We start from the raw sequence: 17,457 nt of genomic DNA, 5'->3' as shown, positions 1-17,457 counted from the left end.
TCCATACTGTAGGGATTCTATATTCTGGAGCGATTGTAAAAATTTACATTCTAGCCCTGAGTCCGAATGTTGACACTACATTCAAGAATTTGAGTGCTCACTGTCGGTTAACACTTCAACCTGAGAGAGTACTTAATTGTCAGTGGTACTATCTATCGGTTGAGGCATTAAACTGAGGTCTTGCCTACCTATTACAGTGTATGTTACTCAAAGAAAAGTCAAGTTTTCTTTGCGTATCCTGGAGAGTCTACCTCGCAAAGTCAATTAGAGGCACAGATTAATTGATCATGCATCTTAGTTGCTACATTATGAATCTTGCTGCCTTTATTAACCTACAAATTACTGTGACTGCATCTTAGAAATAATTAAATGCTTTGAAATCATCTAATATATGATAAAATGCTATAGAAATGGAGTCATTTGGCCATTTTCTTTCAACATTTTAAAATATTGGATGTGGCTAATTTGTAATGCAATGGAGTGTGGTGTATTTCCTTATCAGAATGGAGAACAAGATTAGCCCTTGTCAGTAAAATTTTATCATGAATGTGCTATAGTTCTTATTTTCTTAAGTATGCCATGTGCAAACACCCTGTTTAGTTGAGATGACCCTTAAGCCCACGGTTCCAAATAATCACTGCACAATGTGCACTGCAATCTTTGGCAAGAAAATAAAAGTGACATGGGAGTATTTAATTATCTGTTCAGGACAACACCTGGAACTTGCACTGTCTTTTATTGGTTGCTTTGTATTTTTGTTTGGAGCCTGCCTTAGAAGAATAAAATGGATTCACTGAAGGTACTGGACCAAGTTTATCATCAATATTAGATAATAAAGCATATACGATATTTAAAATACATATAGAGTACAGCCCCCGGCCTCTCTTTTTTACTCATCCTTGAAACAAATCCGTTTCTGCTTTCTTCGTAGCTGCTTCTGATATTTGGTGCTTGAACAAACTGATTCTCTTTTAACCACATCCCAAGTCAGGTGTCTCACAGGATGTAAAAACAATAAGTAATATTTCTTCCATTCATTAATCCATTTCCTTGGCAACCCTAGATCAGAGATTGAATCATGGTAATACTTTAGAGCACTTTTTTCAAAGGAAACCTAATGTCATTTGGTAACAGATTCTATAATACAAAGGGTAACTTTGAAGGAGGATCTTTGAGATTTGTTAATATTGAAATGAACAGGGTAAAGCCATGCTCAGAACAAATGTACTCTCATCAGGCTTACAGTTAAGGAGACCTGTGTAAATAGCATTTTTTTTCTCATAGTGTTACATAACCTGTGATGAACGTTGTAGCTTATTCAGTCTGTCTAAACTTGCCACTAAAAGTAAAATCCTGGATAAACTAGTACATGGAGGTGGGATATCTGCGCATGTGTTTAAAGGAGTTATGGATGGGTTTTATTTCAGAATGTTTTGTGGACTACTTAAAACAGCTTCTGATTCGGTTCATTTAAGTGTAAAATATTTGAAAGCAATAACTCCATTCAAAGACATTGAGTTGTAAGGAACCGTTGGTGAATGTTCTTTCACATTGTAAGTAAAAAGGATGCAGCAGAGCAGACAGAAATATATCTATCCTATTAAAACATTTGTGGAATAGACAGAACCCTTTAAAGAATGACCAGTTTATGACCACCTCTAACAGACTAGCGCCTGGAGCACCAACCTAATATTGGTTGCATTTTCTGGTCTTCTGCATTCTACTTATTCACATGTACAAATTAGTGTGAACTGGAGGCCTGACCTACCTCTGCAGGAGGAAGAGAAAGTCAGAGTATGATTTAGATGTTCTGGCAACAACATTGAGGAAGCTTGGAAGCTTGCTGCCATTCTTCACAAGGTAAAGCTCATGCAAGGAGAGGAAGAAGTTTTTCGAAGTTACAGGTGTACATATCTTTATTAATAATGGGAAAGTACGCTGAGGGACTGTGTAGAATGTAATTTAGAGTTTTATACATAGTCTTCAAAAGTTATAAAATGTTATTCTCAGAAATAAAAGTTAAAATTATTTGATTTAAAACACCATTTTAAATTGAATTCTGATGATTTCATCAGCAAAATAATCTCTTATATATTTATTTGTTCGAGCTGTGGACAAAGGCAGTGTTGGCATCAGTGCATATACTTTTCAGGATGAGGGCTTAAGTATCTTCAGAGGCCACACTCTCAGTCAGTATCTCCATTAAGTGATATGTTTGATATTTGCTGCTTAACTTAAGGTTTCACATGATCTAGAAATGCAACTGAGAAGAAGCTGTAAACAATGAGGTTTTTAGTTTTTCTGTTACTGACCCTCCTTTACCACTTTGTGATTTGTGCTGATATTACTGATGTTGCAAAGCTTTGATGGTATTGCATTACTGCCAAAGTGATCACAATATTGGAGTTACTGTTCTTTTTGCAAAGATCAAAAAGATCACTACCTGAAAGTGCTGCAACATGCTGGGATGTTCTGTCTATTCAAAAATGAACTCATGTCAGAAGTGTCAGAAATTGTAACTGTTGCAGTTTGTTACAAAGGTCTTTTTTTAGGTACGTGATGCTACCAGTCATTCAGCGAATGTGTTTTGAATAGAATTTAGCAAAACGTCTGTGTTGGTTCTGTAATGTTGACCATTGATTCATCTTTAATTATATAATAATCCTTAAATGCTTGAATGTTGCATAAATAATGTCTGTATTTAGTTGACGTTTATTTTTATCCCTAGAGTAACAAGTATTTGAACTACTGAGCTATTATAATACACTTTCATCCTGTGAATTTACGTTCCGCGTTTTGGTGTAAGTTCTGGAAATTTGTGAACTAGATTCGCTTTCATATTTTTAAAATTTAATTTGGCTTGCATATGCTTTCTGCTTTGAATTGACACTTGTTTCTAGAAATTGAGACTCTTTTTGCAATGTCTTGCAGTTGGTTGTGTCTTGTCATACCATACATCGGTCCTTAGTGAAACTAGCTCATTTTATCGTACTGTTCAGCCTCAGCCACTGGCACTCTAAATTCCACAATGAAGTTGACTTGAATTCCCAGGGAATAGGGTGCTAGTCACACGTGGAGGGGTTTATTAATGTAGAGAACTGGAAGACAATGAATGTAGACAGAGCTGAAAATATGTTGCAGGAAAAGCGCAGCAGGTCAGGCAGCATCCAGGGAACAGGAGAATCGACGTTTCGGGCATAAGCCCTTCTTCAGGAATGAGGAAAGTGTGTCCAGCAGGCTAAGATAAAAGGTAGGGAGGAGGGACTTGGGGGAGGGGCGTCGGAAATGTGATAGGTAGAAAGAGGTCAAGGTGAGGGTGATAGGTCAGACTGGGGTGGGGGCGGAGAGGTCAGGAAGAAGATTGCAGGTTAGGAAGGCGGTGCTGAGTTCGAGGGATTTGACTGAGACAAGGTGGGGGGAGGGGAAATGAGGAAACTGGTGAAATCCGAGTTCATCCCTTGTGGTTGGAGGGTTCCTAGGCGGAAGACGAGGCGCTCTTCCTCCAACCGTCGTGTTGTTGTGGTCTGGCGATGGAGAAGTCCAAAGACCTGCATATCCTTGGTGGAGTGGGAGGGGGAGTTGAAGTGTTGAGCCACAGGGTGATTGGGTTGGTTGGTCCGGGTGTCCCAGAGGTGTTCTCTGAAACGCTCCGCAAGTAGGCGGCCTGTCTCCCCAATATAGAGGAGGCCACATCGGGTGCAGAGGATGCAATAGATGATGTGTGTGGAGGTGCAGGTGAATTTTTGGCGGATATGGAAGTTTCCTTTGGGGCCTTGGAGGGAGGTGTGGGCGCAAGTCTTGCACCTCCTGCGGTTGCAGGGGAAGGTGCCGGGAGTGGAGGTTGGGTTGGTGGGGGGTGTGGATCTGACGAGGTAGTCACGGAGGGAGTGGTCTTTACGGAATGCTGATAGGGGAGGGGAGGGAAATATATCCTTGGTGGTGGGGTCCGTTTGGAGGTGGCGGAAATGACGGCGGATGATGCGCTGAACATGGAGATTGGTAGGGTGGTAGGTGAGGACCAGTGGGGTTCTGTCCTGGTGGCGGTTGGAGGGGCGGGGCTCAAGGGCGGAGGAGCGGGAAGTGGAGGAGATGCGGTGGAGAGCATCGTCGACCACGTCGGGGGGGAAATTGCGGTCCTTGAAGAAGGAGGCCATCTGTGTTGTACGTTTTTGGAACTGGTCCTCCTGGGAGCAGATGCGGCGGAGACGAAGGAATTGGGAGAATGGGATGGCGTTTTTACAGGGGGCAGGGTGGGAGGAGGTGTAGTCCAGGTAGCTGTGGGAGTCGGTTGGTTTGTAGTAGATGTCCGTGTTGATTCGGTCGCCTGAGATAGAAACAGAAAGGTCGAGGAAGGGGAGGGAGGAATCTGAGACTGTCCAGGTGAATTTGAGGTCGGGGTGGAAGGTGTTGGTGAAGTGGATGAACTGTTCAACCTCCTCGTAGGACCACGAGGCGGCGCCGATATAGTCATCGATGTAGCGGAGGAAAAGGTGGGGTTGGGGCCAGTGTAGTTGCGGAAGATGGACTGTTCCACATATCCTACGAAGAGGCAGGCATAGCTGGGGCCCATGCAGGTGCCCATGGCTACTCCTTTCGTTTGGAGGAAGTGGGAGGATTGGAAAGTGCCCTGGATGCTGCCTGACCTGCTGCGCTTTTCCAGCAACACATTTTCAGCTCTGATCTCCAGCGTCTGCAGACCTCACTTTCTCCTCAATGAATGTAGACAACAGATCAGGGTGAGTAGGTTTCCATTTTAAAGTCATACATGATTTATTTTCTCACAATATTTTTATTTTGTAGTAGTCATAAAGCTTTGCAATAATGTAAACGAGGAAAAGTAGCAGCAGAGGGTTTTATATAACTCAGGCTGAGGCATACAAAATGGGTGAGCTATGGCTCAATTACTGATGAGAAGGTGAAATTGCAGTATGACAAGTTTATATAGACAGTTTGCATTATAAATGTTGACATAAGAGTTCACAATGTAAATTTGCAAGAGATATTTAAAGGTAGAAGATCTTTTAGTATGTTACCAGGCATTTGATAGGTTAGGGGCAAACACCAACTGTCACTTTTTTGTTTACATAGAATAATTCAGGATGGAAGGTCTGGTGTCATGATTCACTATTGTATATTTAGTGTTTACTTATCTTTACTGAGCTCATTTTAAATATAATCCAAAGCAATTTGTTTTCTTTCTGATGGTTGGTTATGCCAATTTATATGCTATTAAAAAAAAAACTCTCAGGGATTTGTTCTTGGTTATCTCAAAGCTTCAACCCTACTGAACAAGGGTTGAGATAGAGTTTTGGCATATTGCTTTGAGCACAAGTCAGGAGTGTGATGGAATACTCCCACTTGACTGACAAGTGCATCTCCAACCACACTCCAGCTCGATCCTATCAAGACAGGACAAGGCAGGTCACTTCATTGACACCTCATCCATGAGCTTCCACTCCTTCTACCACCAAATTTCAGTAGCAGCAGTGTCTATCATCTAAAAGATACACTGCAGAAAGTCCCCAAAGATTTTTAGACAGCACCTTCCAAACCCATGATCATTTCCATCTCAAAGGACTTGGGCAACAGTTATAATGGGAACACCATCACTTGAGGTTTACCTCTTGCAATCTTGATCTGGAAATATATTGCTATTCTTCACTGTCATTAGGTCAGGATCCTAGAATTTCCTTCTTCACAGAATTAGGGATCAACCTACATCACATGGTTTGCAGTGATTCAAGAAGGCAGCCTTTCTTGAAAAGCTTCACCACCCCTTCTCCAGGAAAACTAGGGATCAGCAAAAGATGTTCATTTTAAATTTTTTAAATAAGGGCATTATCGGAATCAACTTCACATTTATTCAACTGTTAGACTGATGAAGCTCCTGGACTTAATACAATCCATTCTACAGACAGAATGGGAATAGAGAAAACTCAGAGCAAATCCCACATTTAATGCAAGCAGGATTTATAGAAGCAGCAACTGCATGAGAAATGTTCCAGTGAATGAGAAGCATTTCTTGTTGTTTGTGAACCTGTATGGTAGAGAATGAACAATTCATGTTGAGATCCATGCCAGACTGTGTATCCATTGAATACTAATCAGTGTGCCTCATCCCCAGATCTCACCATAGCTTTTGGCTTCTTGGGGTTTGATATCCAGTGCTGGTGGGGATTTTTTTCACTCAGTTGCCTTTGGAAACAATATGTTGTGATGGGTCGGTAAATTCTTTGGTCTCTGGATCCCTGCGGAGAGTTTAATTTGTTCCTCATTACACCTGGCCAAGGTTGACTGATGTACACTGGGTAGTTCAGTTACGATCTAACCTTCTACATGTTCTTGAAATGACTATATCAATTTGAGTCATTTGATACATTGCATATTGTTAGAGGGCTTTATACTGTTAGTGAAGCCACCTGCGGTCACTTGGGGAAAATTATGTAACAATGAGTTAAGTGCAGTGAACAGTGAAAACAGTTTGTGTTGCTTTCGGCCTTGTGTATTTCTTTGGCCCTAAAGAAATGTCGGTGTGTAGACCATACCTAAGTTAATAGTGTCTCTATACTCTGCCTTTCTCTAATTTTAGTGTGAGAAAAGGTTAGTCATCGAGTCTTACAGCATGGAGGCAAGCCCTTTGTCCCAAACTGGGCCATGCTGACCAAAATGCAAATCCCATTTCCCTGCACTTAGTCCATATCCTTCTAACCTTTCCTATCCATGTATTTGTCCAAATGCCTTATGAATATTATTAATGACTCGACTCAACCACTTCCGCTCACAGCTTATTCCATATGCGGACCACCTTCTTTAAAAAAAAAGTTGCCCTCAAGTTCCCTTTTATTCTTTCCCCTCTCACCTTGAACTGTTGCCCTCCAATCCTTGATTTCACAACCCTGGGAAAAAGACTGAATGCACTCGCCCTATCCATGCCTCTAATAATCTTATACATTTCTGCAGGTTCCCTCCTCAGTCTTGTATGCTCTTGGACAGTCCTAGCTTGTCCAACCTCTCCCTGTAACTCAAACCCTTGCGTCTGGCAACATCCTTGTAAATTTCTTCTACGTTCTTTTCGGTTTAATAACATTCTTCCTATAGCCAGATGACCAAAACTGAATACAATCATCCAAGTACAGCCTCACCGTCCTGTATAATTGCAACATAACTGCCCAACTTCTATACTGAATGCCCCGAATAATAAGGCCAGTGTGCCAAAACTGTCCTTCACTGCCCTGTCTACTTGTGACTACACTTTCAGAGGACTGTGAACCTGAACTCCAAGGTCCCTCTGTTCCACTGTACTCCTTAAGGCCATAAATTCATCATGAAACTCTGACCTTGATTTGACTTTACAAAATGCAAGACCTCACGCTTAACCATATTAAACTCTATTTGACATTTCTCGGCCCACTTGCTCAGCTGATCGAGGTCTTGTTGCAATTTCTGATAACCTCCTCAATGTTCACAACTCCCTCTATTTTAGTGTCATCAGTAAACTCACTAATTATACCTTGTACATTCTCATCCAAATCATTGATATAGGTAACAAACAGCAAGGGGCCCAGCACTGACCCCAGAGGTACTGCACTAGTCACAGGCCTCCAGTCCGACAAGCATCCTTCCACAATTAACCTCTGGTTCTACCATCAAGCCAATTGTGTATCCAATTTGCCAGCTCCCCTTGGATTCCGTGCGATCTAACCTTCCAGAGCAGCCTACGATGTGCAACCTGATCAAATCCATATAGACTACGTCTACCATCCTGCCCTCATCAACCTTTCTGGTCACTTCATCAAAGAACTCTAACAAATTTGATCTCCCACTCACAAAGCCATGCTGACTACTCCTAATCAAACCCTGTCTTTCCAAATGCATGTATATCTTATCCCTCAGAATCTTCTCAAGTGATGTACCTACCACAGATGTTAGGCTTATTGCTCTATAGTTCCCAGGCTTTTCTTTGCAGCCCTTCTTGAATGAGGGTATAACATTTGCTATTGTCCAGTCTTCCGGGACCTCACCTGTGGCTAACAATGATGCAAAGATATCAGCCAGGGCCCCTGCAATTGTAGACATTTTGATGGCAAACCCATTTGATTTAGGCCATATGAGCCCAGAAATTACTATTGGACATAAAATCATGATCATGAAATTGTAAAAGATTCTACTTCAAATCTGATTTTTCAATGCTGATTTCAAACATTTGTACTTACTTAAAAATTGGTCAGAGAATCCTTCTTAAAAATAAGCTGTTTCTGTTCTCTTAATGCTGAGCATGTTTTGGCCAGTGTATTATGGACCTAATTACTGTGAGGTGGATGATAGAGGTTTGGTTTTGGTCAGTTTCCACTTTCAGACAGGTGGACTGGTCCCTCTGGGAAGTACAAAGACAGTATGAGATTTGTTCTTTTTGACAGAGATTCGTGGTTGGGATTTGTTTATTTTAAAATCCAGTATCCCTCAAGTTATTGTTGCAGGTATTGATCACTAATTCATTCTAAATCTGTTCATTTCTCAATCTCAAGTTTTAGTCAAGGCATTGCTCAATTATAAATAAGCATGAGTCAAACTAGTGGACAGAGAGATGTTACATATAAAAAGTAGCTTTCATCCTCCACTATTCCATTCAGACTTGACATTTTAGATGCTTTCTGAATACAGGCAGTCCCTGGGTTTCAAATGGGTTCTGTTCTTGATTTCATTTGCAGATCGATTTGGATGTAAGTTGGAATACAATGCAGGACAATATAAAGTAGCTGCTTATAAGTACAGGAAGTGTTCATATGTCTGATCTTTAAAATTATATCCCTGTATGGGATTGCGTTTGTAAGTAACAGCATTCACAAGTTGATGTTCATAAATCATGGATCCCTTGTATGTTGAAATTTGAATGTGGTGGAACATTTTAATACATGGTAATCTGTCTCTGAGATTTCCTGAAGTAGTGTTAAGTACTAGTGATGTATAACAGGGAGAAGTGTGACTGCACAAACACACTCTCAGGAAATACATGATTGACCTGTATTCACCGTAGTAAGTTGTGCTTGATGGCAGGTGATAATATACACAAGGAACACCCCAGAGAATATTATGGTATTTTGTGTCGTTTCAAAGAGAACAACCTGCTACTCTGCTGTAAGTGTCGTATTAGACTGTATCTATATTTAGTGTCACTAATAATTAGTATTCATATAGTAACTCTAACAATTTGCAATGTCGTTAAATATGTCCATTTAAAGTGTCTGTGCAGTAGCACAAATTAAGTTTTTCCTCCCAAGCGTGACTTGGAAAGAAAATAAAACTTCATTTATATAGTGTATTCCACAATCTTCGGATCTCTAAGGGCTTTACAGTCAATACTTTTGAAGTGTTGTCACGTATGAAAAACTTTAAAAGAAACATGAGCATCAATTTCTTTACATAGAGTAGTTAGTGTATAGAATGAACTTCCAGAGGAAGTGATGGATGTGGATACAGTTACAATGTTTAAAAGATATTTGGATAAGTACGTGAATAAGAAATAAAGGCCAAGCGCAGACAGGTGGGACCAGTTTAGTTTAGTATTATGGTCAGCATGGACAAGTTAGACCGAAGGGTCTGATTCCCTGCCATATGACTCTATTACTTTCTGAACTGCAGCAACCAGTTTACTAAGAACAAACTCTCAAAGACAATAATGAATCATGTGTTTGGCAAGTCACAGAGGGAGTTACATTGAGGTAAATGGAGATGTATGTCATGATTTCTGCAAACTATCTTAATGGTGTAATGCCTTGGTGCTTTCTTGTCTGTAATCATAGAGGGTGATATTCACCTGAGATAACATTTCACAGTCATCTGGGCAGGTAAGACTTGTTGTGAACATGCAGAGTAAATTCTTTATTGACAACAATGTGGAACAGTTCCTGTTAGCCTGTCATGCTCTTTCCTCCCTTCCCATTGTGGAGTCTAAAGACTTGGCCAAGAATTTTGCACTGAAATTTGAAGAGATAAAAATGGATGAAAACAATGAAGTGTAGTAATGTTAAAACAGTTGAATAATGGGGCAAAGAGGGAATGATAGGTGCAGCATACTGTAGATCACACTGTCCAACAGAAGTCAATGGAAAATATTAAAGCAAACAGCAGCACTAGAAAGTCGAGATTGTAATGAGGGCTAGTTAGAACATGAGGGTATATTGACCAAATGAGGAGAAAGTGAGGTCTGCAGACGCTGGAGACCAAATACTAGCTGTAGAATTGTGAAAATCAGCTTGTGACCTGCAGGGAGCATGTTGCACACAATTAGGAATATACTGATTAATCAAGGTTTAACTTGGTTAGAATATACAGCAAGATCAATATTAACTGATTTCCAAAATAAATTGCAGAAGTTTATACATAAACCAGACTCATGATGTCAACAGATTGTGAAAGAAGGATATTCTTATCTATTGTGTGGTGAGTGCTCTCATCTAGTTCCATTTTTAATTATCTAATCATAGCCGAGAATCACGTGTAATTACTTCTGTCCACTCTCCTGTAATATTTCTGCTGTGCTCCAGGATTGCATCCTGCTTGTTAATATTGCTGCCGCATGGCGATATCATGTAAAAGTGCAGCATTAATTTTAAAATGATGCTGACAATATCCAGCTCTACCTCATCATTGCCTTTCTGGAATCCTCCACACTTGCTAAATTATCAGATTGCTTATCTGATATTCAGCACTGGATGAGCAAAAATTCCTTCAATTAAGTATTCAGAAGACTCTGTTTTCAGTGTCCATTCCAAACTCCCATTCCCTGGTTCATGAAAGTATTCCTCTCCCTGGCAACACTCTGAGACTAAACTATTCTTTCACAGTTTTGGTGTCATATTTGACATCAGGATGACCTTCCAACTCATCCTTGCTAATGCTGAGGCCATCTAATTTCATCTCTCTGACATTGTCTGACATTGCCTCTGCCTCTGCTCAACTATTGAAATAATTATCCATGCCTTTATCACATTCTATCATTTGTAAACTTGAAATCACACAAAATTCCATTTCCCAGGTCGTGATTTATGTCAAGTCCTGTTCATCTATCATTGCTGTGCTTGAAGACTTACATTAACACCTGATCAAGCACTACCTTGAAATTAAAATTCTTAACTTTGGTTTTCAAATTGCTTCATGGCCTTGCTCCTCTCTATCTCTATAATTTTGTTTCGATCCACAAACGTCTCAAATATCAACACCTCCTGGATTCCTGAGCATCCCTGATTTAAACAACACCCTCATGTCATAGAGTCATAGAGATGTATAGCACTTTTTAAATGTTGCAATTGTACCAGCCACCACCACTTCCTCTGGCAGCTCATTGCATACATGTACCATCCTCTGTGTGAAAACGTTGCTCCTCAAGTCTCTTTTATATCTTTTCCCTTTCACCCTAAACCGATGCCCTCTAGTTCTGGACTCCCCCACCCCAGGGAAAAGACTTTATCTATTTACCCTATCCATGCCCCTCATGATTTTATAACCTCTATAAGATCACTCCCTCAGCCTTGACACTCCAGGGAAAACAGCCCTAGCCTATTCAACATCTCCCTGTAGCTTAAATCCTCCAACCCTGGCAACATCCTTGTAAATCTTTTTTGAACTCTTTCAAATTTCACAACATACTTCTGATAGGAAGGAGACCAGAATTGCACACAGTATTCCAACAGTGGCTTAACCAGTGTCCTGTACAGCTGCAACATGACCTCCCAACTCCTGTAATCAATACTCTGACCAATAAAGGAAAGCATACCAAACACCTTCTTCACTATCCTACCTACCAGCGACTCCACTTTCAAGGAGCTATGAACCTGCACTCCAAAATCACTTTGTTCAGCAATACTCCCGAGGACCTTACCATTAAATGTATAAGTCCTGCTAAGATTTGCTTTTCCAAAATGTAGCACTCGCATTTATCTAAATTAAACTCTCCATCTGCCATTCCACCACCCATTGGTCCATCTGTGGCTGTGTCTTCAGTTCCTGAGACCGCAAGCTCTGGAATTCACTCCCCATATGATTGTCCATCTATTCCTCAATTTCTTGCTTTAAGGCACTCTTAAAACCTACCTTTTTGACCAAAATTTTTTTCATTTAGCCTACCTTCTCCTTATGAGACTCTGTTATGTTTAGTTTAATCATGCTCTTTGAAGCACTTTTGGGTCTTTTTAATTTTTCCTCATGACAATATAAATTTTTGTTGTTGAGTGCTGCCGCTCAATGGGTCATGTTTAAGATGCCTTGCTAGTTTTGCAGAGTTCATAAATTTTGCTTTCTCATTCTGAAGTACATATTTTCATCCCAGTGCTCTCCATAAAGACAAGACTGCAGTTTCTCAATATTTTCGTCATGGTGATCACTCTCGACTGATTGTTCTTTGGCATGACTTATTTCATTTTATTGCTTCTTCCTGCAGTGAGTGCAATTATGAGAGGTTTGTATACATGTTAGGTCTTGGATCAAACTTCTTTCCCTCTAAAATTGCCAAAACATCAAATAAAGGGCCACAGGTGTTCTGTGTCTGACCTTCTTTATTAACCATACTTCAGTGCAGATAGTTTACATGTGTTCTGTAGTAGTTAATCTACCTCGGGGAAGGTCCTTGGTTCATTTGCTTTTTTTACCCCTTGTGGTCATGTCTTTTCAGTTGCCTGTAAACCTCCCATTTTCAGTTTCAGTGAGCAATATCATTATGTGGGCTCTAGCAGTGTTCAAAAGAAGTGGCTAGTTTAGCTGAAAAGAGACCATGTTATAAAGGGCAATATCCTAAACAAAACAAGCACTTGCAGCAAAGAAACACTGGGAGACCCTAATACTTTCATGGTGTCAACTATGGAACTCATTGACACTGTCACATTCCCAATTTGGATAGCCTGCAATGTATCAAGAACTATTAATTTTAAATATAGTATGCCACCCATTGTAAAGCTATTGCATCTGTAGCTTTTCCTGAATTGGAACCTCTACTGCCTTTCCCTTGCAGTTTTGCCTTTACAATGATGTCACATGAATTTACACTAGTCACTGTGAGTCAACACTGGTTTTTATGAAAGATTCCGATTTTATGGAATGGTGAACTCTTTATCTAGGATGCATCGTGGATGAGAAACTGCACTATGTGTGAGATCATTATATATACAGTGACTGATTTGAAAATTAGGATCTGAGGAAAGCAAAGACTGCTGATACCAGTACCCATGATACTTATAATTTATAGGTTTCATTGTGTGCATTTATAAAAATAATGCAGGTGCACTTGCTGTATCTTATTTACTTTCAATAATACTTATGTGGATTCCTGTTGTTGAGAAATGTCTGTTGTGTTAACAGTATCCAATGATTCTTCATGAGAGATAATTCTTGCTCCTCTACTCTGTCATTAGCAACAGAAGAAGCTTTCACTTTTGTTAAGATTTGAAGTTTGACACCTGGGAGCTGTTGCATGAATACAGAGAGAGTTGAGCTTGTGCATTCACAAAGCAGACAAGGTTCAAATTTAACTGGGTCCATCAGATGTGGTAGAAGTACATTTGAGTGAAACATCTATCTACCTGTGTCTTCTGCAGGGGGCGGGCAGGGAATGCACTAATGCACTGTGTTGTCCGGTGTTTGTGTCCATCATTAAGTTAAACTACATTTTATAGAGCTTAACTTTATTTTAATGTAATTTTCAAAAATATCTTTGAGAAGGCAAATGTGTGACTAATGTCGAAGGTTTATGTAAGTTCAGTAAAGTTGCAAGACAATTTCCAGTTAGATATGTGCATCCGAGGACTTGAAGTCAGAAAGGAAGCAGAGGTTAACAGGGTGTAGCCTGCACAAGACTTTAATGTTTATTCTCTTGCACTTGTACAGGCAGTGTTGAATTTTTAATAATACAGTTCTTCTTTACTGGTTCATTGAAACCAAAGTTCAGAATTCGGAAAAAGGAAAGAATTTCAGTACCTTGTTGTAAAATGTGAATGAGTAATTGAATCCTTACAATGGGTTACTCAATGAGAACAGATACACATGTTTCTCTCCTGCTTGCTAATTGTAATATATGCAGAGCACAGACTATAAGAGAGAGAACTTGCATTTATACAGCATCTTATGTCACTAGGAAGATAACATGACTTATAAAATGACTTGTTTGGAGCACTTCTGTGTGATTGAAGATTGTGTAACAGCAGCGAGGACTATAGGATAATATTGGAGTTCCCCTTAAGCGTCACCCACACTGCACTCTCCCACCCACTGTCTGAGTTAGATTGATCTTTCAGCCAGGAGTTTTTTAAAAAGACAATGTTATAACCACTGGCCAACTTAGGTTTCTAGGACTTGTGAAAGTTGATACGACTTTGTGCTTAAACCTCCTCAGAAATTGATATGCTTTTTAACAACTGAATCAAAGGAGGCTTTTTATTTTACAAAGTGTTGAAAGTACTTTGAACCCTTTTGCTCAGTATTTGAATATAATTTGCACTTGTTCAGTCCTCCATTTTTTTCACAATACTTCTGCAGCTGTTTCTCCTTTTGACCACTCCTTCACCTCCACCTTTGATATGCTTGTGGTCTCATTAAACAAGTCTTTATTCAATCCCATCTTGGTTGATTTTCTGATGGTATCCCCCATCTCAGCTGTCAGAAATCCAGGGGGTGAACACATATGAATTGGCTTGCTTGCTGTCTCTTAGTTTGACCTTCCATCACCAGAATTAGCTAAGCAACTTCTCAAGGTTCATAAATTAACCCCATCTTATTTTAGTCACTCTCTTCTCCCCATTCACTTGATTTTCACCTCGAACAAGGAGCTCACATACATCTTTATCACTAAGGTGGAAACCCATCTATATAGTTGGCTCAGTTACTTCTTTTCTGTGATGCTGTACCTTTTCTCTTGCTTTTAAGATTCTGCTTAAAGTCCACCTGACTTAAGAGTTTTCTCCTCCCTTTGTTGTTTTGTTCTTTGGCTTCACTACGTTTCTTTGACCACACCTCTGTGAAGGATCTCAAATTGTCTCTCTTTTTAAAAGATGCAATACAAATACATGGTGTTGTAAAGTAAATAAATTAACGGAATAAACAATTACATTGTGTGTATTTAATGGTCCACTTCCTGTCCAGATTTATAGGGCTCCCTTGAGTATGAACACATAATGAAGCGCCGACTGGATGAGCAGGAAACAGTTTATGCGCCTCAACAGCGTCGGATTGCAAGCAGCGCTGAAACGTTTTCACACCAGCATCGGGTGCTGGCCCCAGCACCCCCTGTCTACGAAGCGGTATCAGAGAATATGCAGCCCACTGCTGGCATTCAGTACTCAGTCGCCCCAGGATACCAGGTACTTTATTATCTTTGTCGGGAATTTTTTAAGCTGGTCTTTAAAGTGTGCTGCGATGGAATGTCCAAAAACCCTTGACACTGTAGGCAAGTTTAGATGGTAGTTTGCTACTGGTCTTTGTCAAGCACACATTAGTTCAGAGCTCATCTCCTGTAGTTTATGGCTACATGAAGTAAACTGATTTCATTTTATGTTCTGGCCTCACTGAATGTAGTCCAAGTACTGGCTAATACAAGAGCATAAGATTAAAAAAATCTGATGAACTCAATCATGAATGTTTTCAATGACATGGCCCCTATTGTTCTATAATGAAGAGAGCTCCACAGACAACTGACCATCTGAGAGAAAAAAAATCTTCAATGTTTAATCCTCAGCACGAACTAATATAACGTTAAAGCATGAGCGGCACGGTGGCAAGCACTGCTGCCTCACAGCGCCAGAGACCCGGGTTCAATTCCCGACTCAGGCGACTGACTGTGTGGAGTTTGCACATTCTCCCCGTGTCTGCGTGGGTTTCCTCCGGGTGCTCTGGTTTACTCCCACAGTCCAAAGATGTGCAGGTCAGGTGAATTGGCCATGCTAAATTGCCCGTAGTGTTAGGTAAAGGGGTAAATGTTGGGGAATGGATGGGTTACGCTTCGGTGGGTCGGTGTGGACTTGTTGGGCCGAAGGGCCTGTTTCCACACTGTAAGTAATCTAATCTAAAGTATGAAAATAGACACTTTTCTCTTGATTCCAAACCCATTGCTTTGCTGTAAAAGTGGCATAAGTTGAATATCAAGTATTCTCTAAGTGTAAATTCACCAAAAAAAAATACAATATTTGGCAAGTAAATTAGAGTGGAGATGAAGACTTTCTTTTGTTGTCACAGTGAATTGTTATGACCTTGAATGCACTGCCTGAACAGGCGACAAAAGTGCATATAATGGTTGGGAGTTTATGAAACCATCAGAGATTGCTGTCATTACACCTCCAAATCAAAACATGAGTTCAGGGTTCCAATGCAAGTGCAGACTAAAGCATATATCTTAAATGTTGAGGGAGTCAGTTTGCTCCTTTTTTGTGTGTGTATGAGGTTTTTTTATCTTTTACAGCTCTTAATATTGTTGTTAGGAACTCTATGAAAAGTTCTAACTTCTTCAGAGCAATATTTTTAATGGTGAGCTGAGCAGTATTCTTACACAACTTTAGTTTGGCCATGAAGGAGTTGTAGAAAATTAAGTTTTTTCATTATGATTCTGAAACAGTGCTTTCTAAATGATTTACAAAAATTGTAAATAAGTTTAATTTTTAAGACTTAAGACTTTTTTTAGCATAGCCTGACATGTTACGCCCCTTTTTTTAAAGTTTTTTCTGTGAAAATTTTAGAAAGTTATTTTCATTAGTGGTTTTAGATTCCTGTTTTGTTGTCTGTGATGACTTTGATGTGATTGACTGTTTAGCTTGATGACATTACTGCAGGGTATCTCACTGGGCAACACTACAGACAATCACACAAGAAAAGAGCTAAAGTTATCACCACAGGTTACTAGGGCTTTCAATGTAACTTTCTATGAGATCAGCAATGATTGCCTTTGCTTCAATGCTGAATTAAGACTAGCAGCCAGTAGCTTCCAAAAAGGATATATGATGTTAATTGGACAGCTCTTTCAAACCTTCTGTTCTGTATCATTGTGTTTTAAAAAGCAGGCTCTAACCATTAAAGGTATTTCTAAAAGATACTTCTGAATTGAAACTTTAATTTTGATGTTGGGGTGTGTGTGGTCAATAAGTACTTCAGTTGGTGGAGATTTCCATAGTTGTCGAGGAATTTTACTTGTGGCTCTTATTTTATTTGGATCTGTTGGGGAGATCATTGAGCATGATACGTGGGAGTTCTTTTGGGGTTTTCTTTGATATGTAGTTCCTTGTATGAGATTGTGCTGAAGAGGACCGTTAATGCAGACACCTGCTTTAGAATCATAGTCAACCCTTGAAAATTTGCATACAAAAGGAAGCCATTTGACCCTTCAGTTGTACCAGCTCTCTGCAAGTGCAACTCACCTTTTCTACTACTCCACCTTTTCCCAATTTATATCTTTCTACTCTGTCTAGACTTCTCACTATTTTGCAC

The 17,457-nt window shown here is 39.9% G+C and overlaps 1 protein-coding gene across 3 annotated transcripts in view; it reads left to right on the top strand.

The window, feature by feature from the left end:
* sin3aa (SIN3 transcription regulator family member Aa) overlaps positions 1-17,457 on the top strand; it is a 126,405-nt gene that overhangs the window by 28,937 nt on the left and 80,011 nt on the right. For all 3 annotated transcript variants that reach the window (XM_043680523.2, XM_043680524.2, XM_043680526.2), the window contains one exon: positions 15,127-15,344. In XM_043680523.2, coding sequence (XP_043536458.1) covers positions 15,159-15,344 — 186 coding nt within the window. In that variant the 5' untranslated portion in view covers positions 15,127-15,158. The remainder of the gene's footprint in view (positions 1-15,126; positions 15,345-17,457) is intronic.

The sequence above is a fragment of the Chiloscyllium plagiosum genome, unplaced genomic scaffold, assembly GCF_037043375.1.
Source record: "Chiloscyllium plagiosum isolate Xiang-an unplaced genomic scaffold, Cpla_swu_hap1 HiC_scaffold_42, whole genome shotgun sequence".
Lineage (NCBI taxonomy): Eukaryota > Metazoa > Chordata > Chondrichthyes > Orectolobiformes > Hemiscylliidae > Chiloscyllium > Chiloscyllium plagiosum.
Note: the sequence above shows the minus strand (reverse complement) of the source record. Positions and strands in the feature narration are given on the sequence as shown.